Source organism: Nansenia antarctica, assembly GCF_963989245.1.
Source record: "Nansenia antarctica genome assembly, chromosome: 9".
Lineage (NCBI taxonomy): Eukaryota > Metazoa > Chordata > Actinopteri > Argentiniformes > Microstomatidae > Nansenia > Nansenia antarctica.
The window spans coordinates 24,690,783-24,714,811 of NC_137679.1; the positions used below are offsets into that span (position 1 = coordinate 24,690,783).

The 24,029-nt window shown below is 41.0% G+C and overlaps 5 protein-coding genes across 5 annotated transcripts; 1 reads left to right on the forward strand and 4 right to left on the reverse strand.

Annotated features, from left to right (window-relative positions):
- Window positions 1–1,061: 1,061 nt before the first annotated feature.
- cd151 (CD151 molecule) lies at window positions 1,062–4,184 on the reverse strand (the record flags this gene model as incomplete). Its single annotated transcript, XM_080538833.1, has 8 exons — window positions 1,062–1,121; window positions 1,210–1,296; window positions 1,415–1,570; window positions 1,745–1,849; window positions 2,188–2,208; window positions 2,644–2,718; window positions 3,575–3,766; window positions 4,101–4,184. 8 exons carry the CDS (start codon window positions 4,182–4,184, stop codon window positions 1,062–1,064), a joined length of 780 nt encoding a protein of 259 aa, XP_080394959.1.
- Window positions 4,185–5,480: 1,296 nt separating this feature from the next.
- On the reverse strand, window positions 5,481–7,245 carry LOC308165490 (EF-hand calcium-binding domain-containing protein 4B; the record flags this gene model as incomplete). The annotated part of the gene is made up of 6 exons (XM_080539642.1): window positions 5,481–5,568; window positions 5,914–5,990; window positions 6,108–6,215; window positions 6,444–6,558; window positions 6,757–6,838; window positions 7,125–7,245. The coding sequence occupies 6 exons, from the start codon at window positions 7,243–7,245 to the stop codon at window positions 5,481–5,483; spliced, it is 591 nt and encodes a 196-aa protein (XP_080395768.1).
- A 987-nt stretch (window positions 7,246–8,232) lies between these two features.
- On the reverse strand, window positions 8,233–13,902 carry cracr2b (calcium release activated channel regulator 2B). The gene is made up of 10 exons (XM_080538851.1): window positions 13,767–13,902; window positions 11,490–11,746; window positions 11,292–11,403; window positions 11,005–11,131; window positions 10,629–10,775; window positions 10,172–10,262; window positions 9,974–10,069; window positions 9,634–9,821; window positions 9,398–9,469; window positions 8,233–9,101 (listed from the first exon to the last, which is right to left on the reverse strand). Exons 2-10 carry the CDS (start codon window positions 11,742–11,744, stop codon window positions 8,948–8,950), a joined length of 1,242 nt encoding a protein of 413 aa, XP_080394977.1. The 5' UTR covers window positions 11,745–11,746; window positions 13,767–13,902; the 3' UTR covers window positions 8,233–8,947.
- Window positions 13,903–15,490: 1,588 nt separating this feature from the next.
- On the forward strand, window positions 15,491–17,195 carry tmem138 (transmembrane protein 138). The gene is made up of 4 exons (XM_080538998.1): window positions 15,491–15,696; window positions 15,889–16,060; window positions 16,269–16,344; window positions 16,467–17,195. The coding sequence occupies exons 1-4, from the start codon at window positions 15,569–15,571 to the stop codon at window positions 16,577–16,579; spliced, it is 489 nt and encodes a 162-aa protein (XP_080395124.1). The 5' UTR covers window positions 15,491–15,568; the 3' UTR covers window positions 16,580–17,195.
- Window positions 17,196–20,760: 3,565 nt separating this feature from the next.
- tmem258 (transmembrane protein 258) lies at window positions 20,761–22,452 on the reverse strand. The gene is made up of 4 exons (XM_080539928.1): window positions 22,382–22,452; window positions 21,644–21,753; window positions 21,106–21,234; window positions 20,761–20,947 (listed from the first exon to the last, which is right to left on the reverse strand). Exons 1-3 carry the CDS (start codon window positions 22,382–22,384, stop codon window positions 21,108–21,110), a joined length of 240 nt encoding a protein of 79 aa, XP_080396054.1. The 5' UTR covers window positions 22,385–22,452; the 3' UTR covers window positions 20,761–20,947; window positions 21,106–21,107.
- Window positions 22,453–24,029: the final 1,577 nt, after the last annotated feature.

The window sequence follows — 24,029 nt, forward strand, 5'->3', positions numbered from 1 at the left end:
GTGAATACTGCTTCTCAGAATCAGAATCAGAATAATGTTTATTGTATATATAAGTATATATTCGCACAGGAAATTGACTTGGTGTGGTTGGTGCATAAGACATAAAGACACAGACAACAATATAATAAAATAAATAATAAAAATGTAATAAACAACACCATATAAGCAAAAATAGTTTAAAAAGACAATGACAGATAGGGGCAGTAGAACAATAATGATGTAGGCTGTAAATTAGAGTACCGTATGTAAAACTAATATAGATTACATTGTCAGTTGTATTCAGTGTGTGTGTGTGTGTGTGTGTGTGTGTGTGTGTGTGTGTGTGTGTGTGTGTGTGTGTGTGTGTGTGTGTGTGTGTGTGTGCGTGCGTGCGTGCGTGCGTGCGTGCGTGCGTGCGTGCGTGTGTGTGTGTGTGTGTGTGTGTGTGTGTGTGTGTGGAAGTTCCAGAGTCAATGAGAGGCAGGGGGCTTGTTTGTGAGGCCCACTGCCATGGGGAAGAAACTGTTCCGGTGGCCAAGGTTTTGGTCTTGATAGACCGGAACCTTTTTCTAGATGGGAGACTTTGGAAGAGGTGGTGACCTGGGTGGGAGGGATCAGTGATGATCCTTCCTGCTCTCTTACTGGTCCTGGAGTGGAACGGGTCCTGGACAGATGGCAGGTTGCAGCCGATGACCTTCTCAGGTGACCAAAACCTAGGAGACTCTACAACAATGAGTAAGTAAACCCATTTGAGTTTTAATTTCTAAATACATTTTAAAGCAAAAAAGCAAAAAAATCTAAGAATAAATTGATTTACTCTCTCTGCCTTCTGCTACAAATTATAATCAACATGCTGTGGAAACTCATACAATACAGGATAGAATACTGGCTGTCCAGCAGCCTGACTGCCTTGCTTTTAAACTTGACCTCTATACATAGTTTTTGTTCTTTCTGACTGCTTTCATGCTACATTATTTACATGACATGTATTTGTCAGACACATAGAAAAATCAGGAAATATATAGAGATAATGTAGCTTGAAATGATGAGTACACAGTGATATACTGTAGATGCCTCCACACTTAGTATGGCTCCTCCTTCAAGTTTCGATATAGGCAGCAGGTAAACATCATCCCTACAAGCTAAAAGAAAGGTAAATAAGTTAAGATATAATAATATCATTATCTAATATGTTTACATATTCATTCACTCTGATTGATAGGGCTTTACCTGGAGAAAAGCAATCCCAATACCCACTGCACCAATGATCTGCAATTGACTCAGGATGAACTCCTCCAACTTTGTGATGCAACCTCCCTGAGAGTGAATGAGAATGAGAAGGAAGAGGTTGATATTACTGTGAACAGTCATACGTTGCTGATCTGCTGCCAACATACTAACCAGATACATGATCCAGTCGATTGGCCAGACTCACCTCTACTTTGTAGATATTAGAAGGATGGTCCCTACGGCCACAGTGGTCGCTTGGGGTTTTGCAGCAGCTATCCGGAACCAGCCTGTCATTTTCTTCTGTGTGAATCCACACACTCTCTGACCAGTCTGAAGAGCTATTACTTCCACAACACTTAAACTGAGAAACAGTGGACAACAGAGGGGGTAGAATAGCATAAAAACAATGAACAATGAAGTTGTCTTGCAGAGTGCAATGAGATGAAATAGAAACAAGTAATAAGAATGGAACATGTTAGGCAGAAGATAATTCATTAGTGTTTATTAATGCTGTATAAATGGACGCTGACTTCACCTCCTGCTGAAGCTTGTCCACTGCACGTGTGATCCTGTCCTCCCCAGGCTGCTGGTATTTGTATATCATGGTCTCCTTCAGACTCTGGTGCAGCTCCTCATCCAGCTGTGCAGAGAAATGTACAGGACTGGATGTCTACTAAGACTGTTCATACTCACTGACATCTATTTCGTTTAGTTTGGAGATGACTTTGAGATCCTTTCTCACAAATACTGCTTATGGTCAAGTTTCATGTCTCCTTTGTAACATCCCATAACTCCTGTCCAGTGAGAACATACCTCTGAGACTACACAAGGTCATAGAGCTGCTCAAGAGTCAAGCAATAAGCACTTGCGAACATTTTCACATAATACAAAAGTGAGTGTCAAGTGAAAAAGAGGAATCATTTATACAATTAGTAAGTTTGACAGAAGGTGGAAACAGGTGATAGGGGATTATTTTACCTGATGGCAGAGAGGGAAACACTGGAGCATGAAGAGAGGGAAGAAAACATATGTTTTGAAAAGGAAAAACAGGGATAGATGGAAAGGATGTAAAGACTCATGCAGGAATAAGAAATTATATGTTGGGGTGTGTCACATGCCTTTAAAATACGGTAACTCAAGAAAGTTCTTCATGTCAACAGGTGTTAGTCACTGTAGCATAGAATTAGCAGGGACAACAGAATATAAAAATACAGTGTTAAGGATTCCTCTATTCAACTGGTTCCAGATATCAGTTAAATGGGGGTATCAGTTACATAAAGGCAAGGAGTGGTACATGTACAGTCGTCCTATCAGAATATCTGAATCATGTCACAATCTGGGGAATTGTACAAGAGGATACTCTGCATTATGCTAAGAATGTATATACTGTACGTTTTACAGTACAAGGCATTTTCTGAACAAATGAAACTTTACCTCCTTGGAGTTGATATAGGCGAGTCCTCCAGCTGCAACCTCCAGCAGGAAGATACACAGCAACAGAATGAAGTACTGTGATGGAGAGAGAAAAAGGCATTCCCTAAAAGACACATCTGAATGAGATGAAGTTCAATAAAGCACCTTGAAATGTGCCTACTTGACTTCATATTCATATCTGAACATGAACATTATTATGAATAGGTGAGCTTGGCCCATTCAGCTATTGCAAAAACATTAAAGAAGTGATGTACTATGAAGGACATGAGAGATATGAGAATAGAAATAACATCACATAGAGGTTGTGTAGTTCACACACAATTCTCTCTCTTGCGCTTGCGTCTCACACTCACTCACTCCCTCACTCACTCCAGTACCAAGCACCCGCCTGTGATGCCCCTCATTCCTCTGGCATGACTCACCTTCCAAATCTGACCTCTTAAAGATACACACTGCATTATTCTGTCTGATATTTCTGACACGACTATGAATTTATCACATGATCTCCTCTTACTGTGTACATGCACACAATATAATACTGCAAGGCCTTCGGATCAACAAAGATTCAAAAAGGTTACATAGGTTGAACTTTTAATACACGTGAGCACAAACAATACCATGTTGTATGTGTCTATATAAACACCGAAATTGTAATCATTGAATTTGTACTTTCTTTGTTCTTTTGTGTTTTAAAATGAAATATGCTGTTGGTAACAAATTGACACATGAAGAGATATCTTACTTATTAAAGCAGTTTCAGTTGAAACATACACCTGATTTGTGTTTATTTTAAAGAGGTTTGTGAAAGTGGGTGTGGGTGTGGGTGAGTATCCTTACATTTGATTAATATAGTGTGTTGAGTATCTGTGCTTGTAGTGTGATCGTCAGTCTTTGTGAACGTCTGTGCATCAAGATGAGGCAGGTATCTCACCACTATCAGAAGACTCCTCATCTCCTTCAAAGTGGCACAGCATCCTATTATCCCTGTCACCACAACGATGGCACCAGCTGCTATCAGGATGAATGCAGAGGCTGTATAGAAGCTGGAGTTGAGCAAACTGATGTACTCACTCTTCTCCACCAGAGTCCAGACTCCCACCGCCATCACAGCACCCCCTGCCAGCTGACAGAGCACAGCACTATCAGATCAGTTCAAAACAGATTATCATAAAACAAGGACAATTTTGAAATCACAACTAAGTATAAGGTCCCTAATCTTTTCACTGGTACTATGCAGTACCAAAAGGTTTTGAAGGGTTTAAGAATGTATCGCTTGTCTCTAAAGTTCTCTGAAAAGAGATACTGTAGATATCCATCAAGTACGTTCTTAATCTAGTTGATCATGTGCATGCTAGAGATTAACTCTACTTTTACAACATGGGAGGACAGGATCTACAAGTTCAATGTTAGATTCCCTTTGCTGCAGAATGTTAGTACTGCCAAGAAAACAAACTCACCCAGAAAAGAAGGTTGAAGGTGAAAAGTAGATATTTCAGACATATTGTCCCACAAGTGTTTGTTTTTTCATTGTATGTTTCCATCCTGAAAAGACAATTACATACTTTATACATTGTAAAAAGAGTCTACAGTATTATTTAGCAAATATTATGCACATTCTTGGACCATTTCCACCCTATATTTCCTCCCGATAATTTGCAATTCAGAGGCAATCATAGGGTGCATTTCTGCACTGAGGCTCTGGCTCATGGGACAGACCTGATGCTATACTGAAGACTGTCTGTCACAGTAAATGTGCAACTTGCATGAGAGTAAGCCTATTTCTGCACTGTACAGACCGTTGGAAAAAAACTACTTTACAACTTGTCTCACATGCCAACCAGCAGACAGATATATGTGCGCTGTCTCAGTAATTCAAGCCAGTCTCCTCACCCCCTAACTAAATGAAGACATACTGTTGGATATCTATTCTAGTTCTGGGGCTTAGTCAAGGTCCAATCGTTCTATTCTATCCCATGATCTCTCTTCTTCCATGGTTCACAGAGAAAGTCAGGTAGTGCAGTCAGCCCTGGGATAGCGGGAGGTGGGGGCTTTGAGAGACACACCAGATCAACATTTCTGACATAGCACATATATAGCAAGGGCAGAGAATCATAGAATGACAGCAGAAAAAACATGAAATAAATTCAACACAATATATAAAATGTAGTCTATCATTTGGATGGCTTACTCTAGATTTAAAAGTTCATGTCAATCAAAACAGTCCAACCAACTTAGTAATTTATATTAACTTTAAACAACTCTCTTGTCATGTACAAATCCCATTCTCTACCGGCTACATGTGCCCTGTGGGTAAAAGAAACATACCTGTCCTCAGATTGTGGATCCTGACCCCCCAGATGCAAGTGGTGTATCAGAGTGACACGATCCAATGAGCTTCTGTCTGCTGCACCCTTTGAAGGTTATGCGCAACAGTCAAGAGATTTCAGCTGACGCTCAGATGCCAAGCCTGCCTGCCTACCTACCATGCCGTCCCCTTTTAGCAGAGCAGCAGCAGACCAACAGGCTAAATAAAGTGCATGGCTGCCACCAGCAGGCTAGTCAGTGCACATTGACTTGCTTGTAAACACAGTTGCCTACCATGGTGAAAGAGAGTAAAGTGAAGACGGTGCATGTGAATACAGAACATGATGATTATCTTTATTTATTGGTGAACACAATCAATGGACACAATCATGGTTACATTTTGGGACAACATTGTACAACATCCAAGCAAACTTGGTCAGACAAGAAGAAAATTGCTCATAGTGCATTATCCTGACCTAACCGCTTATAAATGATCTATTCTAACATGTCATTTAAAAAGGCAGTTTTCTTGCCTATTTGCAGCACCGTCTCTCTTTAGTGGAGGGTTCTGCCAGACGAAGTGTGTCCTCATGTTGTTGGTCCTGCTTGCTAGCCAACAACCTGAGGTGAGACAGGGATAGAATGGTTCCTATCGGTACCAGTGGAGGCTGGTGGAGGTAGAAATCGAGGACGTGCTCATTGCAATGCATGGAATGGAATGAGGAATGGTAAACACACGTGTTTGATATCATTTAATTCCATGCAGTACAATGAGCCCGTCCTCTGATTTCTACCTCCACCAGCCTCCCCTGACTGCTACATACAAGTTAGAAACTGCTCAGCTCCTTTACTATGCAATTACAAATCACTTATGTACAAATGTACTATGTACAACTATGTTAATCCAACATTGTTTAAGAGTAATACCAACCAGAGTAACCACACAGCACTGAGGAGATATATTACCTTGCCAGATGAATCATCAATTCCTCTATGTTGCATCCAGTCTTGGCACTGCACTCATAGAACACAGCCTGGTACTGCTGTATTGAACATATACAACATATACAACATATACAACATAGTTCACATAAAAGGAAACACTTGACAGCAGTGTTACTTTAAAAAGTCTCTGGTCATAAGAATCAAGTTCACCTCACCTCTGCCAATCGTAGTCCCTCTCTAGTGGTAACTGCCCTCTCCTGATCGTCTGCCATGTCCATCTTATTCCCAAGCAGCATCAATACTGTTCCCTCAGACATCCTCTCCTAAGTAATGAAAGAGGTTATTGTACTCTCTTTATTAGATTAAAGTGAAAACTGAAAAAAGTATACTGCTGTAGAATCACACAATTTAATTACACAAATGACATACAGTAAGTGCCAATAAGGATGATCATATTTAGCTTTTGCCCACAACCTGTCACATGGGTTTATGCAAAAATCTTCAAATGCCTTATTTGCATGTCAAGCCACGATAACATCCCCAGCCTTCACCTGCACACCGTCCATCCACCCTCTGACTGCTGTGAACGAGGAAGAGCGGGTGATGTCGTACATGGTGAGGATTCCGTCAGCTTTGCGATAGTACTGCTGAGTGATGCTGAGGAACCTGAAAGACATCATACAGTGACAAAGTGACACACCATTATGTCCTTCACAAAGCTACACATTTCATGTCAAGAGTATCATATTAGCATATTCTAAACAGTAAGACTATGTAACTATTTCAAAATATATCAAATGGTTAGTTGGAAATAGGAGCTGCTCAAAATGTAGTGTGATATGTGTTGTGTGTGTTGTGTCAAACCTCTCCTGTCCTGCAGTGTCCCAGAGCTGGAGGACGATGGTGGTGGAGCCCAGTGTGACACTCTTCATCTGAAAGTCTATACCTAGGATCGGCAGCCTGTTACTATCATAGTGCTACATCTCTAGATTAGATTATTAGAATATTCTCTAGTCTAGATTATTAATCTAACAAAATATACATAAAAAATACAGGGCACATCAAGCTCCAATTTGTGATTTGTTCATTAGCATTGTTCCTACTGTGGCCATTCATTGGACAAATATTCAGTGACATGTTGTCAGGGTGACCTGCTTGGTGTGGACAGATTCACATATTCAATCCTCTGTAATATGAAAAAGGACCAAAAGACTGACAGTAGAACCCCTTACCGACAGTAGAACTCATTGTGTTGGGGAAATGTCCTTTGCAGCAATAGTGGATGAAAGAGCTCTTGCCCACCCCAGAGTTGCCCAGGAAAACCACCTTGAATACTCGCTGGGGGCTGATCATTCTAGCCTAGGGTTGTAGGAGTTGTGTAGGAGAGTGTTAATGCTAATCATATAATATCAGAATCAAATGCTTAATGGGATGTAGTAAACCATTTCAACAACATTACTTATAGCACACATTTTGTTCTATAGACCAGCATCACAGTCAATACATTTCTGTCATGGCAGCAGTATGCCTCAAAGATGTTCCATAATAGTTTTCCAGAATGCAAATGTCCTCAGACTAACATCTGCACCGCTCTCGTCCTCTCACTACCCTAGCATTGAAACATCCCATTGTTATGTGGTATGCAATGAAATCTGCAGTGCCAGTAAAAATCCCATCCAAGTATTTAAGTACCTGAATCCCATTAGTCTGTTCATCATCATCATTTTCATAAAAGTCTCCACTGGATGGTTGTCTTCTCTTGGATATGTTTGATATCCCATCTGAGTCCTGCTCCACCTGACTGGATTCGCTGAGCTGTCTTTATAATCAATAGAACAAGACATTAATTACCGCTGAAGCAAGCCATTAATACACATCATTTGATCGATTCTATTTAGATTCATACTCACATGTACTACAGTAGCCTAAAAACTGCATTATATGTATAGAACACACATTATTTATTAAATACCAACCTTTTAATTGGTTTGTCTTGCAGTAAGTAGTTACCGATTATTGACCCTTTTTTCTGCAAAGGCTTTCTGATATTGCGAGTCTACAGAAAGGATGGGTGGGGAATGAGAAAGAAAAACAATGTCTAGCATTAAAGTTTTTAAATATTGAATGAATGGATACGCTATGACGAATGGTTCAAATGTGAATGGGCTGCTTTCTCCCATTCAGTTGTGTTTTATATTTCTGTATGGTTATGGTATGAACCTGCTTTTATTAACTGTATCTATTCAGTTGATTCAATCTGTGAGTGTATGTGTAACAAATGGTTAAGTTGAAAGCAAAATAACAGAGAGGACAATATTTATTTAGCACCAAAGTGGTGAACATACTCATTAGTGTGGTAAATAAACTTTAGATCCACTCAACGACAATTTTACAAATGCTAAATGGATAGCAAGTGAATACAAAGACATTAATTGTACAGTATACTAGGGTTTCTGAGTGCTGTGGTTGCAATCACCTCATAGCATAGCTATTACTTTGTGTGCATTTTCCATATTGTACTGATGCAAAACAAAATATTTGATCAAAAAAGTTTAATGTACAAAGTTGACATTTCAAAATAACATTAACACAGTAAAAGCGATCTTAATAAATAATGCTGTCTACAACTACTTTAGAAACACCCCTTCCCTTGTGTTGAACAGCACAGCAGAATTGACCTATAAGCTCAATTATTCAGTTCCTTGGCCACATAATATGGACAAAACAGCACAGATTGCCCAGAGCCTTTCAAAAGAGCCCCTAAAAAGTGACACAAATGTGATCACAATTCCAAACAATAACCATTAGCCACAAGAAGGGCTGTCCACAGCATCAGCATAGGATTGACCTGGGGGGTATTCCATCAATGTCGCTAAAGGACAATCCAGGCTTATTTTGATCAATCCTGTGATTTTTATTGAAAAATTCAGCTTCATTTTGATCTCACGAGACTTGACGTTGGTGGAATACCCCCTGATTGGTACAATAATTAAAACATTGGGAACAGTAAATAACCATCACATTTCAAGAGCGTCAAGTCAAGAGACGAGCCTTCTTAGTATGGGTATAAGGAATGAGTCCAGGAGGACCCTGCATGTCCACTCCATGGAGGGAGCAGGAGAGGAGGAGAGAGAAGAGAGCGCCTGTGACTAACCCTCTTCTGGGATTGATGGGCATCTTTCTCATCTCGAAGCCTTTTGTTCATATCCCTGAACATGAAAGAAAATAGATAATTATAGAGGAGAAAGATATTTAGACATTGAGATATTGAGAATGTACCATTCCACCGAGAGCTCTACCAAACTGTTTTGACGTACTGTATTTCAAGTTTGTGTTGAGAATTAACAAAAAACGAATAAAGAATGATTTATCAAATAAAATGCAATTTGACCTACATCACAAACAATTATTATTTTTGTTATTTGTTATAACAAATACTACATTTGTTCTCTGGACAAAGAAACAGAGTGATGCAGGTACAACCAGCCAGCATATGCAGACGTACCGCAGTAGCTCCAGTTGCCTCATCAGGCTGTCCTTCTCTTTCTGCATATTCTTGGACACCTTCAGCACTGTCCTAGAGGAGGGCACAGACACCCAATGAGTTCCAATGAGGTGAAGCTGCTACACAGTAACACCAAGTGTATTTGATCCTCAGTAAACACACAGCATAGCAAAGCATGTAAGCCTGGGTTAGCTATCTGTAGCTATCTGTAGCTATCTGTCCCACCACCCTCCTACTTCTGTCTGTTCATCTGCTCCAGGGAAGTGTTGGCCTGGATGAGACTCAGCTGGCCCAGCGCACTCTGCAGGTCTTCTCTACTGGCCTCCATTTGCTCCTGTAACTGAAGGTTGAGGCTCTGCAGTTGCTGGTTCTGTCCCTTCACATCGGCCTGCTCACAGCTGAGTAGGTGTATCCTCGTCTCTAGCTGAGGAAGGAGGGAGGGATTGGGAGATGAATAAACAGTCATATAAAGGACGTCAAATGTTCACCAGATTGTTATTGTCACCGGTGACATACAACATTTTTACGATGTATGAGACTTATTGATTGACCGTGGGATATCATTGTGATCTCTACCTCTCTCTGCTTGGCCAGCATACTCTCCAGTTCCTGCTCCCGTGTCTTCAGCTCCTCCTGCACCTGCTGTCTTCTGTCCCACTGTCTAACACTGTCCTTGGGTTAACAGTAATGAATTTATAATCATCCTTTCTGTCATTCAATCATCCTTCGTTCATCATCATCATCATCATCATCATCCACTTGTATATGCTGTACCTGTGCAAGGCGTTTCTCTCTCTCTTCTCTGACCTGGCTCTCCATCTCCTCGTACATTGATCGGACGACCCTATCATGATCACTCTCCCGTCTGAAACAAAGTAAGAGAAAGAAACTGACAGCTACAGTTAAAAAACCCACACAATTGAGACCTTTTTACTGGTGAGCCCTTGACAGTACAATGACATTATCTTGCTGTATAGATGGGTATTGTCTAAATAAAGCATAGAGAGGGATAAGAAGTAGCCTGGGGTGGTCCAGTGGTCTAGCACTGTGGTCTACAGTGCACACATGCCCATGTCGCATGGGTTCGAATCTGGCCCATGGCCTGCTGACATGCCCTCTCTCCCTTACCTTCCTGTCTGTCTTCACTATATCTGTCCAATAAAAATATGAGTGGGACTTTTTTTTTAACCCCCCAAAAAAGAGAGGGATAAGACGAGGGTTGGTTAGAGACCTGCGGAGCGCCTGCTCCAGACTGTCCCTCTCTCTGAGTGAGTCCTGTAGATGGGACACCACATGGACCAGAACAGCCTCCAGGACACTCAGCAGCTCTGGTCTGTCCCGCTGGAGTTCACACCATAGAGAACACAGCTCCCACTGACTGACACACAACACATCACACAACACAACGTTCTACTGTTACAGTCGGGACACCTTCAATCAGACCCACCAATATACTGTACATTCACTGACATAATTCACTCACAGTGCACACACTTGGGCAGGTCTGAAGCCTGGGTTACATCAGCAAGTAGTGGAGAACACCATTGTTCTTTTAATCTCTTATCATCAAGGTTCATCATCATAAAGCACAGGTACGGTAGTCTCACTCTTTGTAAAGTTTGTCGGCTCCCAGCTCCATCAGGATCTGGGTGAGTCTGAGGCTGGCCGGGTCCACCTTCATCTCTGCTTCCTCCTGGCTCTTCTCTTCAGTCTCCTCCCCCCCCATTAAATCACCTATCAGTGAGAGGCACAGGGGATATGAGACAACCAATCATGTCAAGTATCAATAGGACCGACAAGAAGGTTCATATGGTAAACACTAGTAGTCACACTTTGATCAGTCAAATGAATAGGATTTCAAGACATGAAAGAACCGTAGGTCTACCGTACCTACCAAGGCCTGTGTTAAACTCAACAGGAGTGAGGAAGCCGTTGCTTTCTCTATCGAGACTCTCAAAAACGGACTCTAGCTGCTCAGGGGAGAGAGGCAACTCCCCCTGTAATCTCTAATAACCAGAAAGATAAGGAGAAAGTGAGGGGAGGATAATATGCTTTTTAGTAACCAAGAATATCTGTACCACTTGCTGCTCACCTGCATGTCCCTCTTGGTGATGAATCCCTTCCCTTCTTTATCACACAGGAAAAACAGCTCTCTGGCCTTCCCCATAGTCTCTGGTTGTACCATCCCTGACACACCCTCCCTGGTGCTGGGTGATGCCACAAGTCCACGACCTCGCCCTGGCCAGGGGCTTCCAGGTGGGACTCCTCTCTGCATGGGGCTGCATGGTGATGCCTCACCACTGCCCTCCCCCACCAACACCTCCCCGTCCTTTAGCCAGCCTGACATTACTGCAGTGCAGGGAAGGAAGGAAGGAGGAGAGAGAGAGAGAAAGAGAGAGAGAGTGTGAGAGAGAGAGAGAGAGAGAGAGAGAGAGAGAGAGAGAGAGAGAGAGAGAGAGAGAGAGAGAGAGAGAGAGAGAATTTATTCACCTCTGGAATTCACTTCACATTAATGTAAAACGTAATGTTAGTGTGTTGAATAGAGTACATCAGTCATATAGAGAGGGGAATGTGCCGGATCCGCACAATTAAGAGCAGTGAACCTGAGATATTATGCATTTATCATTAACTATATTAGTTGTTAAAAAAACAAAAACCAGATCACGTTACAGTTAGGTTGTGTAACAACCTAGAACATTTCACACAACACAGCACAAAACATGCCTACTACCATAAACACCTTCCATTATTCTCTTTCAAGTGTTTCCCTTCTTTGTTTTCCGTCTTTGAGTGTCAAAGATTCTTATTTCATGTCAGGATCGTTAGACAGCACTGTTACACGCCTAATACTGCATGACCTCCCTTGTTAAACATTACAGTGCAGAGTTTGCAGACCACATATTGAGCTATGACTGTATAGTCTAGTGTATCTTGAGCTGCTGTGAACACAGCAGGTGGTAGCCATGCGACCTGGCCCCTGACCCCTGAGTGCTACTGGCTGTTATTTGGTTGTGTAATCAAAATGAGAGTTGACTTGTGTTAGCTTAGACTACCTCTGGCATAATAATTTCTCATTGGCCCCCCAAAAAGCTCATCCTCATATAGTGTATGCCAGCCATTGTCCTACAATGCACATGTTGACATACTTAGAACTAGAGGTACAACGGCCATGGGCGAATTCCCATTTACTCTGCACCAGGATGTGGAGTATAAAGAGCAGGATGGGGTCATATGATGATAATTCCTTGTGTGCAGTAAGAGGAGGTGGCCAGCCAGAGGAAAAGTGAGATGCAAATAAAGCATTTGCAGTGGTTTGCATTGACATAACCATTCCGATTGTCAGCGCATATGGGATACAGAGATATAGGAAAATTAAGGTGTTACAATGGAAATATACTGAACAAATACATTTGAAGGACACACACCAAGTAGCCTACAGTGATTTAGTTCTTTAAAGCAATTATGATAACTGACTCAAAATGCAGCCCAGATCAAATCACTCAAATGTAATCCAATGGGGAGGGCGTTGCGCTAAATCGATGGCGATGCGGTAGATGGCGACTTTTTTCCAGGATCCGGAGATCCGGGGCTATTCATAAAACATTCGGGGCTAGACCCGACTGCCCATGCCTAACGACATCACTGGCATGCAACACATTCCAAACAATAATATTATTAATAATAATAACATTGCATATTATGCACCCTGTATATACCGTAGTATACTGAGCAGGCCTACAGTATTGATGATACACAAAGTATTTGGAAACATGAACCAGCACCACCCAAACCTTCATGTGAAAATGTCTAAAAATGTTCTCAGTTACAGTCCAGGATGAAGGTCAGCTAGAGTTATAAACATTGTCTTATTATAATGCTCTTCTGATAGCGAGAGAAAATATTGTGACAAGCATATGGTGGTCTATGAACATGAATAAACACATAGCCTACCCATGTCATGTTACCTGGACTTGAGATCAATCAAAGATACTTTTAAAGTAATTTCACTCTTTGTAACAAGCCCTGAAAAGTATAGGCTCAGTATTATAAATATATCAGTATATTTATAGCAAAATTGTATTTAACATCTAAGAAAAGTGCTACTGTGAACAAAACGTCTGCATGCTCTTAGACATTAGACAAAAGTCAACTTGTGAATAACGTAGCTGTGAAAACACAATTGTGATAAACACTGAGCCGTGCTGTTATGCATACCTTCGACTTTGTAATTCATGACAATTTCCTATTTGATATGCAGTTTGTATTTGTATTGGAGACAAAGTTAATGAGTAACGACTCAAAGCACTGTAGTTAAGGTAACCAGTATGAAGTTATGTGCCATGTAGTAGCAGCCCAAGTTCATACTCACCTAACCTGACACAAAATCTCTGTTATCAGCCTCCAAGTACACAACGGGCGTATTAGTATTTTAAACTACTGCTAAACAACACTGTTTGCCAGCTTGTCAACTCATACGCAGTCTGACGAGAATGCACCTGTCCGAAACACGGGGACCTGTTTAGCCACCCTTTAGTTCACCACCTCATGGAAGAGACTTTCAACTTTCCTTTCAACATGTCTCACCACTAGATGGCAACGAGGAACCAGTTGGCGTTGCCGTAAAGTTCCGTTTAGCTCCGCATTCTCATTTGTTATTGTAGATATTTACTATGTGTAAATGTAGTTTATTTCATATAGATGGTTATCAGCTAAAATGATATGTTCATCACAATTACATAATGATGGATTTATTTAATTAGTTAGTTTCCACATTTAGAAATGTAGTTTCCTTTATATTAGAAGGTTAACGGCAACAAATGGCGTTACCATGGGATTCGGGGTAACAAGTTAGTGAGCTGGATAACAAGCTAGCTAGATTTCACAGTAATTAGCAGCTAAAGATTTCAGTCATGCCGAACTCCAGTATTCAGTAAGTTTTAAGAATTGTTTTTCATTCATTTCGGTATGAACATGTGGGGTTCATACATTAACTAGCAGAGGGTAGACTTTCACAAGCGTGTTATCTAAATTGGCCAGCATGTTTGTTGCTAACCTTACAGTAGCTAGCTAGTCTGTTAACTGAAGCCACTTCTACCTACTCAACTATTTCGCAAACGTTAGTCTAATTAGTTGTGACGTTGGCCAATTGATGCCAGGTCCTTTGTTTTAAGCGAAAACTGACTGCCTGGTTGATGTTAGCCAGGAATATGACGGTGAATGAACAACCACAACAACCACTCCGTGAAAGTAATCGGTAATCCCCTCCGTGACCTCTCCATGCCAGCCTGTGTGTAACAGTTTTAGCTCATTACAGTCAGTTAACCTAGCGAGTACACAAATTGAGGCAAGGCGTCTGTGATGGGAAAACAATATGGCACGGCATGTTTGAACTACTTTGATCTACCTACTCTTTCATGGAAGAACTAGACGAGAGGACACAGAATCATCATCATCATCATCATCATCATCATCATAAACGATAAAACGATAAACGATGAATTGAGAATCAAGGACCCCAATTGAAATAAGCCAGTGGCTTTCTTGGGTTTTTATTCTGTTAGTTGACCTTGTATGTAATATGTACTTTCATGTACCTACTCCTACAAATCTTCTAATAAAGTTTTCAATCAATCAATCATCATGAGAAAAACCCACCGTTAAAAGAGAAAAGTCAATAATGAAGCATCTGGTTCTATATTCAGTATGGCTACCACCAGGACTGATATGCTCAATTTGAGGACAAACACATCCTATGATCCCTTATGCGGGACAGATCGTAATACTCAAACACAAACATTATTGGAGTTTTACTTTTAATCTTGAACATGTAAAGAGAGAGATGTTCAATATTCTGCATTGAAAGTTGTCGGAATGGATAATACCTGATACATTGAGTTGTAACATTGATATCTGAGCTGGACTGTTCATTGAATCCTAGTTAAGAAGTTGGACTGGCATGGAAACAAAGACTATTTTGTTAAACAACCACATAGTTTGGGTCTATTGTGTTTCTAAACTAAAGTGAAGAAGGTGATTACGTTAAAGGTGGTTGTGCCACTAAAGTCACACTGTGGCCTGTGAGCAGAGGGACAGAGACCGAGGTCAGAGGGAGGTTGTGAAGCCTGGCTGTGTGCAGTTGGCAGTGGCTGCAGGGCCAGACTATTCCCGAAGATGCTCCAGACCAACAACTACTCGCTGGTGCTGCTGATCCAGTTGGTACTACTGGCCTATGATCTTTTTGTCAACTCCTTCAGTGAACTTCTAAGGGCAGCACCTGTCATCCAGCTTGTGCTTTTCATGTAAGTAGGAGCGGAAAGATACACTGATATTGTGATTGTTATAGCTTATTTAGGTTCTAATGTATTTACCTCCGATTTTGATGTTATAACATGGTAATAATATTACGTCCTCCCCGAAAACACTGACAGTTCTGCTCATTGTGAGTGTTGTGCTTTACCTCTGATGTGGTCATGTGTAATTGTGATTTTCAGCATCCAGGACATCGCCATCCTGTTCAACGTGATCATCATCCTGTTGATGATGTTCAACACCTACGTGTTCCAGGTGGGCCTGGTGTCCCTGCTGTTGGAACGCTTCCGGGCCCTGCTGCTGCTCTCAGCCCTCTACCTCACCCTCAGCATCTGCTTCCACTGCTGGATTGTGGTACAGTACTGTAAAACTCACATTGAGGAAGCCCATCGGTGTAGCATAGAGAAAAAGATAGAAACAAGATTCAGCTATGAATTGCCTCACAGTTTTGGCCAAGCAGACAGTTTAATTTTGTTTTCAGTATTTAATTCAGAAGAATTGATGTTGTTATCTTTTCGGTCCTCACACGTTTTAAACTGTAATTATGTCTGCTTCTTTATAGAACCTGAGGTGGCTGGAGTCAAACCGCTTTATATGGACCAATGGCCTCCAAGTCCTCTTTGTCTTCCATAGAGTTGGTAAATGATTGCCTTCTTTCACTATGTCCACTTCATTTACCAAGACTAAGAAATTAACATATGGTAGTGTTGTTTATTCTGTGATGTGTTCTGGCACTAATTGATTGTGTTTCTGTGTACAGCTGCAGTGTTGTATTACTATTTCTACAAACGCACAACAGAGTATCTGGGAGACCCAAGGCTGTATGAGGATTCTATGTGGTTACGTGATGCTTTTGCCCGAGCTCGTCAGTGAAGAAATGACAGGAACTCCCAACCTGCTCTTCTGAAAATAGAGGCAAGCCAGACACTAGTGTGGACACTGTCACTTACTGGGCCAGGAATCTACAATGGGTTAACCTAAATGGACACAGTTTAAGAGACAGTACCAATCTAGGATGGATTGCTACAAAGAGAGGCAATAATTGACACTACTGGGCACTGTGAGTTAAATTACATAAGCCATGGCACCTTTGTTGTATTGTATTGTATTAATCAGGATTGTCAGTCTAATTACATTGTGTGGCCTTTTGAAAGAAATCCTCTGTAAATAAAGTTGAATGTAACATGTTTACTTAAGGTACAGGGGTAAAACATGTCACAATTTTAGAGGTACTGGAGTACTAAACCTGTTAATCATTATGATTTACCTGTCTAAAGGGCAATGTTACTTCCCATGGAATGTAACTGTTTTAAAACAGTTTGCTATGAATTTATATCAGGATTGTTACTAAAGTAGGTTAGAATTCCATCATCACATTTTGGAATAACATGTTACTCATTCCCCTGTCAGAGGTGTTCACATTCAGTTTGCCTTGTTTATAGGTTAAGGTGTGCTGTTTACATGGATGGATGTTTATAATATTTTTATGTTGACTAAAATTCTATGTAAATCCAACCATTTTGTAATTTTATTAAATACTTTGTTCTCCAATTTGTTTGTTTTTTACTTTTAAAAAAAAAAAGCAAATGAGAAAAACAAACCTACTATAAAACAGACATTGTTAAGTACTGTAATCTCAGACCCAGTTTGACTGGAATTATATTTAATTGAGGTCAAGATTATCACAAACTTGTGCGATAATATAGCATAGAGGTTACATAGCTTATTACACTGGAGCAGACCAAGATCATGTATGACCCTGGAGACAAGGTGGCAGAGTAGAAGTGACAGACTACTCTATTCTTATCTCAAAGATTAATCTGGGATTGAGGTTTTAAACTCACGGATTCTCACGGAATACTCCCTGAAAATAGCTACCAGTGTTTTAAAATAGCCATCAGTTTTCCATGTGAATGTACTGTCATTTCAATACTTTGCATCTAAATAAAAACAGACAGATACAGCTATAGTTAAATTAACTATATTTAATTAATTAAATACAGTTTAGTATAACTAGGGACATTTGAAGGCCACCTTATTTACACTTGTATTCTGTGGATAAATAGTCATTTTAAGGATCTAATAAGTGAGATACAGAAACTCATAAACCAACATCAGATATATTTTATTGTTGATGTATAATGTAGAGATGTCTGATGGAGCTCAGTAAAGCCTGGTACACACAAAGATAATCTGGACGATTTTGGCCCAATTCCCCCCCTTTCAACCAAGGACAGCAAACGCCCGATTATCGGGTGGCTCTAAAGATTATCCTACAAGATTATCCTGTGGTGTGAGGTGTGTTAAGAGTCCATTTCAACCGACAATCTGCTTGGAAAATGGTCAGGGCCGACGATCGTAAATATTAAACGTGTTCAATATTTACGATCAAAAGTCCTCTTGTGTATGGGCGAAACTGACAACTCCCAAGTCCGATTGTGAAGTGGAATGGAATGTAGCCAATCAAGAAGCGAGCTGACTGACGCGTCTTCTACTTTTCGTTCTTCTGCACTTTATTTGCCCTGTCGCACACGCACACACCTCGTACGGGTCAGTCAGGGTACTACTACCCTGATCACGCAAGATTTCTGGCTTGGGGGATGAGACTCTAGACTGTTGTAGGACAGATCTTTATGTATGTGGTGTGCTGTATTGGGAATATCAGAGCACACCACACAATACGATCAAAATACTGTTCAATCCATGATTTTTTTATCTTCAAGTGTCTTCTCTATCTCACTGATCTTATTAGGAAGGAGATAGATGCAGGGATAATGCGTGGCCTTGTGTTACTCAACCTCCAAAAGGCCTTTGATACAGTCATACCATCCTGTTATAAAAAATTAAGGCCCTTGGTTTGGACAGTAGGATGGTTAAGATCATACCTGTCCAAGAGATCCCAGAGAGTGGACGTGGGTGGAGTTCTATCAGAGGCCAATGCTATCTCCTGTGGGGTCCCCAGGCCAGTGTTCTTGGGCCGCTGCTCTTTCTATTATATATCAATGATATGAAGGCTGCCTGCAATAGCCCCGTTCCTTTACGCTGACAACTCGGCCATTCTAGTGTCCCACAAGGACAAAAGCTGTATTCAGGACAAGTGACATTGGGAAGAGTCCATGCTTTTAGGGTCAAAATTTAGGCTGAATAAGGAAGGTAAAATGGTGTGACAATAACATCCCTGCCCTCAATCAAATACCTAAGTTGCATCCTAGATGAGACACTAGGAGGCACCCCTATGGCCCAGAATGTCCTGAGCAAAGTCAATACCAGGACCAGGTTCCTCGCCAGGAAGTCCTCGTTATTAAACAAAACATTTCTTAAAACCCTAACCTCATGCCTAGTTCAATGCCATTTTAATTACACAATCAGCTCATGGTACTGGAACCTCAACAAACCTCTAAAAACTAAACTTCAAACAGCACAGAATAAATTAATTAGAGTGGTGTTGGGCTTCCATTACAAAGTGCACATTGGAAAGGCCCAGTTTATGGAGCTTCAATGGCTGCCAGTTGAAGCCAGAGCCAGTCAAATACGTCTTGTGACAGTCCACAGGCTCCAGAACAATGGAGTTCCGGCATACTTTAATAATTTCTTTGAGAGAATAGCACGCTCACACAACAGACACAGTAAAAAAAAAAAAAGCATCAAAGAATCTGACAGTACAGCAGCTTTCAAGGCTAAGATCAGAATACAGCTGTTTACCAAATAAACCACTGTAAACCAAATAGAGGGTTATAGGCAGGGGTGCACATAACTGGTGCGCCAGTGCGCATGCGTCGCCAAAATGCATGCTGCGCGGAAGATCAGCGGCATGAACGCGCTCTTGCGCACCAACAGCTGGGAGCGCTGGGAGAGGAATTTACTTCCTCAAAATCCACCTGCTGACTGCTGACTGCTGCATCACTGCAAGCCCCGTAACGCCATCACAACGACCACGGCGACTCCCCTCACGAAAACATTCGGAAAGTATCGTAACTTGTACTTTCATTCCGCGTATCGCGTATCGCACGGTTAACACGCCGACACGTGACAATTCAGTCCCGAACGACTCGTCGCTAAAAGGAAAAACAACACCAAGGAACTTCACGTTTCTTTTCTCTGAAGCTTTCAAACGTTCAGACGTTTGTTTTACAGCTTCATTATCGCACCTAGACCCCTGACCCAGTGAATATGGTTGGGAATTCTATTAGAAGAAAAAAAAAGACTTTGTTGCACAATCAAAATAATGAGCTATTTAAAGTGATAGCCTACAACATCCTCTACCATGGTTGAAATTGAGGACAGTGATAACTTACAGCAGTCAAGAGAGCAGTGATGATGATGATTAAGCTTGTAGCATAAATAAATGCTTAGGCTGTAACTTTTTGTTGAAAAGTTGATTTCAGTGTTTACAGAACAGAGCAGTGCTTAAAGAGATGTCAGTTGATTTCATTGTGTTTAAAGAACAGACATTCAGTTAGTGCTTAAAGAGATGTCAGTTGATTTCATTGTGTTTAAAGGAGTCTGACAGACTTTCATGCTTAAAGAGCAGTCATTTGATTTTGCATTTGTTTCTTTTGTTTTGCACACAATCATTTGTTCGTTCATCTTTATTTATGAATACATGTTGTTTTGCTAATATAAGTTATCCATGTATCCCTTTTTTATCCATCCTGTGGGACGGGTCGTGACTCGCGAGCTCGGGGAGCACCAAGCAGCATCCCTAGGTGCTCCTCTGAGCACTGGCCCCAAAAAGTTATGTGCACCCCTGGTTATAGGACAGGAGAAGCACTTGTATGTTCCATGCTAAATTATATGCATGCAGTATGTATTTGTTTGTTTTGTTCTTTATGTGTGTACCAGGCTTAAGACAAATTCTTCTTTTTTAATTTTTTGTTATTCATCTGTGAAGATTATGCTAGAGCACCCCCAAGTGGAACTATTTCTTAAATGCAGATTCTAACCCAGTGGTTTACGCTCCTGTTTGTACCATTGATAATATAAACATTACCACATCAACGTGTCATTCTAATATACATTTGTGACAATTAACCTAGAAAAGACAAACAAATGTGTGGTTTCTTACAAATTCCCCTTTATTAGTGAAGGGTAAACCCAACACACCATTCTCATCCTGTCATCAGTGCAGTCCAATCCAAAACCCAGTATTTTGTGGTGGAGCTTGTGTGATGTCCATGTCCCCCACCACTGGAATGTTTGTCTGTTGTCTGTATTGGTTGTTCATCACATCAAAATCAGTAACTGAAGACACAAAGGAGGAGTGGATATTAAAACACTAGTCAATCATGAGTGGATATTAAAACACTAGTCAATCATAACTGTAACTTGATTATAATTCAGGGGTTACGTAATTCAACAGTTATTTTGACAGTTAATGTGAGGCTTCATGACTTCCTTACCATCAGACATATATGCCGACCCAGAGTAGCAAGAAAAGCACACCAAAGCCCATGAAGAGTGAAGCCACGAGGGAGATGAGCAGCTCCTTATACACATCTCTGGTGTATTTTGTTGATGTTACCTCATAGCTGGGAGAGAGTTAAGGCCCAAAACATATGTATACACAATGACAGATGCTGTATCCAGTCTGTCTTAAACTTAAGTACGTAGGTTAGCACATGCCCTTAGCCCTTTATGTTCTTATATGCTTATTACCCACTGGCAGCATGGATCCTTTTATCAAGCCTTTTACTGTACTTCTTTTCCACATTAACCTTTGGTCAGTCACAATATATATATATATATCTCTATAAAGGCCACTTGCTAGTAATACAGCAAGCACAGACATAATTAGGCATCTACTATTCCATTTGAACATTTAGGATCAACAGGGTGTGCAGGCTTTACTGTATGTTAGGACTGGGGTAGACCACTTGGGGAGGACGTAAGGACACTGCTGTTATTTATCTGTCATAGACATCTATCATGAAAGGATACACGAAGAACCATGCAGTGAAGAACATTCCAATCGCCAGTAGGACCACAGTAAGGTGAGGGAACACAGCCGGGTTCACCGGACTGGTGTATCTGGTCATGGCTTCAAGCTCCTGCAAGCAGTGGGGGACAGATAGACAAACAGGTGGCGGTTCAGAACACGTAGTCTACATAGTATCCTCAGACATTTCTGAATAACCAAGTGGGTTTGAAGAAATGTGTTTCTAGCAGAATGACATATAGCCACCAGCTATTTGACAGCTGATGGAGAGAAGTCTTTATGGCAATCCCTGTGTCAAAGTGGGAACACAATGGCTAACTTGTTTTTCCACACTTCCAAATAACATATAGAAATACATATATTTGTCCACGCTTTTATGGCTTTTGCACTATTGCACTGGCTAGATGCCGAATGCGTTTCGCTGTCTTTGTACTTGTACTCTGCCACTGACAATTACATTGAATCTAAATCTGAAATCGAATGTTAGATAAGCCAGTATGGGTGGCTACCTATTTTGACAACTAGCCACAAACATTGATTCATTGAATGAAAATGCAGATAGCTAGCTAGGCTAGTTAGCCATCATGAACAGAATAAAACTAAATGCCAATGCACAACTAAACGGCACGTTTTCAATGAGAGCAAAAAGGCAACAAAGGCAATAAAATATAAACATGTCTTAATCACGTTAATCATACGTTATTCTTTGAATGTAAAAAGAAAAAATACAAATCACTTACCATTTTGGTGAGTTACTGCAGCAAGTCCAAGAGGAAAGGCCACGTACGTACAAGACAGATTTTTGTTGTTCATGAAATGTTGTCAAACCATTATACAAATAGAGTACTGCCACCCTGTGGACTGGAGTAAATGCGTCACACGCTTGGGGTCAGTACACTACATTTACCTACCAAAATACAGCCTCTTGAACAATATATTTGAGCTCAATAAGACTAACCTGGATAAATAAAAGGTTAAATACAATAGAGACGAGTGGTGTTCTTCTTTAGGGTTTTATTGATTTGTTAACATCAAAACAGAGATTTTGTAAGTAAATAATATTAGCTTTCAGTTCAAATCATGTTTTGGAAATGCTCTCAGGAAATGTACTCTACTTCCTTGAGCACAATAGATTGGTCATAAACACCCGATGTAATCCAACTTCACCAGGGAATTGGCTAAGGTGGTTTGCAAGGAAGCAATACTGTTTTGCAGAAGCGTTGACTTCATTGGGGCAATTTTTATCTGCAATTTGCTGTGGCAGGACCTGCCTGCGCTGCATTGCACCGTTTAATCACTATTATATTCAACTACACTACACTATCAACATGTTAATATCTCTAGTCTTTTATCTCTCCTTCTCCTTCTCTCTCTCTCTCTCTCTCTTTCGCTCTCTCTCTCCAGATAAGCCTTGTTGGAGATGAGTGGAACCCCTCAATGCATGGTCTGTCTGGGTGTTGTCTTTATGTTATCTTCTGCTCACAACTGAGCATCAGTGTCTGTCCTTCCATCATGAACTCTACTGCTCTGCTCTAAGACAGGTGACAGTAAATAAGTTGCATTCATTATTAATATAATGTAGACATTGCAAACACAATATTACATTTTAGCCCAACAATCTACACAACACTACACTACAAATAACATACTCACTTGTGCAAAAGATGGGAAGCATATGTAGTCAAGAGATGCTCTTCTTTTTTAACACCACATGTAACCAAATATGTCCTACAGACCCAAGTATTATCACATATGTCCTACAGACTCAAGTATTATCACAACTAGATTACTGCCCGGTGGTCTGGTCAGGCACTATAGGCACTACTCTCTAGTTTAAGATTGAAACATTCATCAGTGGACCTTGAACATTCATCAGTGGACTTCGACTTTAGCCGGCTTCTAAGCCCTAACACTTGGCTCTCAGGAGCATGCAAACTTAAAAGGCTGAAATGTATTGACCACTGGAACATATTCTGGAGGCAAAGAGACCTATAAGAGCTGGCCTCCACTTAAACAGATCAGGAGAATACCATCTAACAAGCAACATACTCTTCAGCCTCATAAACTCTGCTCCCCCGTCCCTCGATGCTCTTGAGCCTACTGAACGGACTACAGCGCAAGATTATCAGCAGTCAACTAAACTGATCACACTTAACCTCCCGGTCTCCCCACAGCACAGTCAATACAGAAGGACATCAAAACAATTCCTCTCCTCACTACCCGTTCCCTCCAGGTCTCCCCTTCTTCGGATGGGTTGTTGTTTCCTCTCCGCTCCACCAGGCTCGGGGCCGAGGGGCTACCCTTTTACCACCCCGAGACCTGGTTGAGGGGCTCACCCGGGCTATATTTCTGGACACCCCTCCAGAAGCCACGTCATCGTCTCGTCAT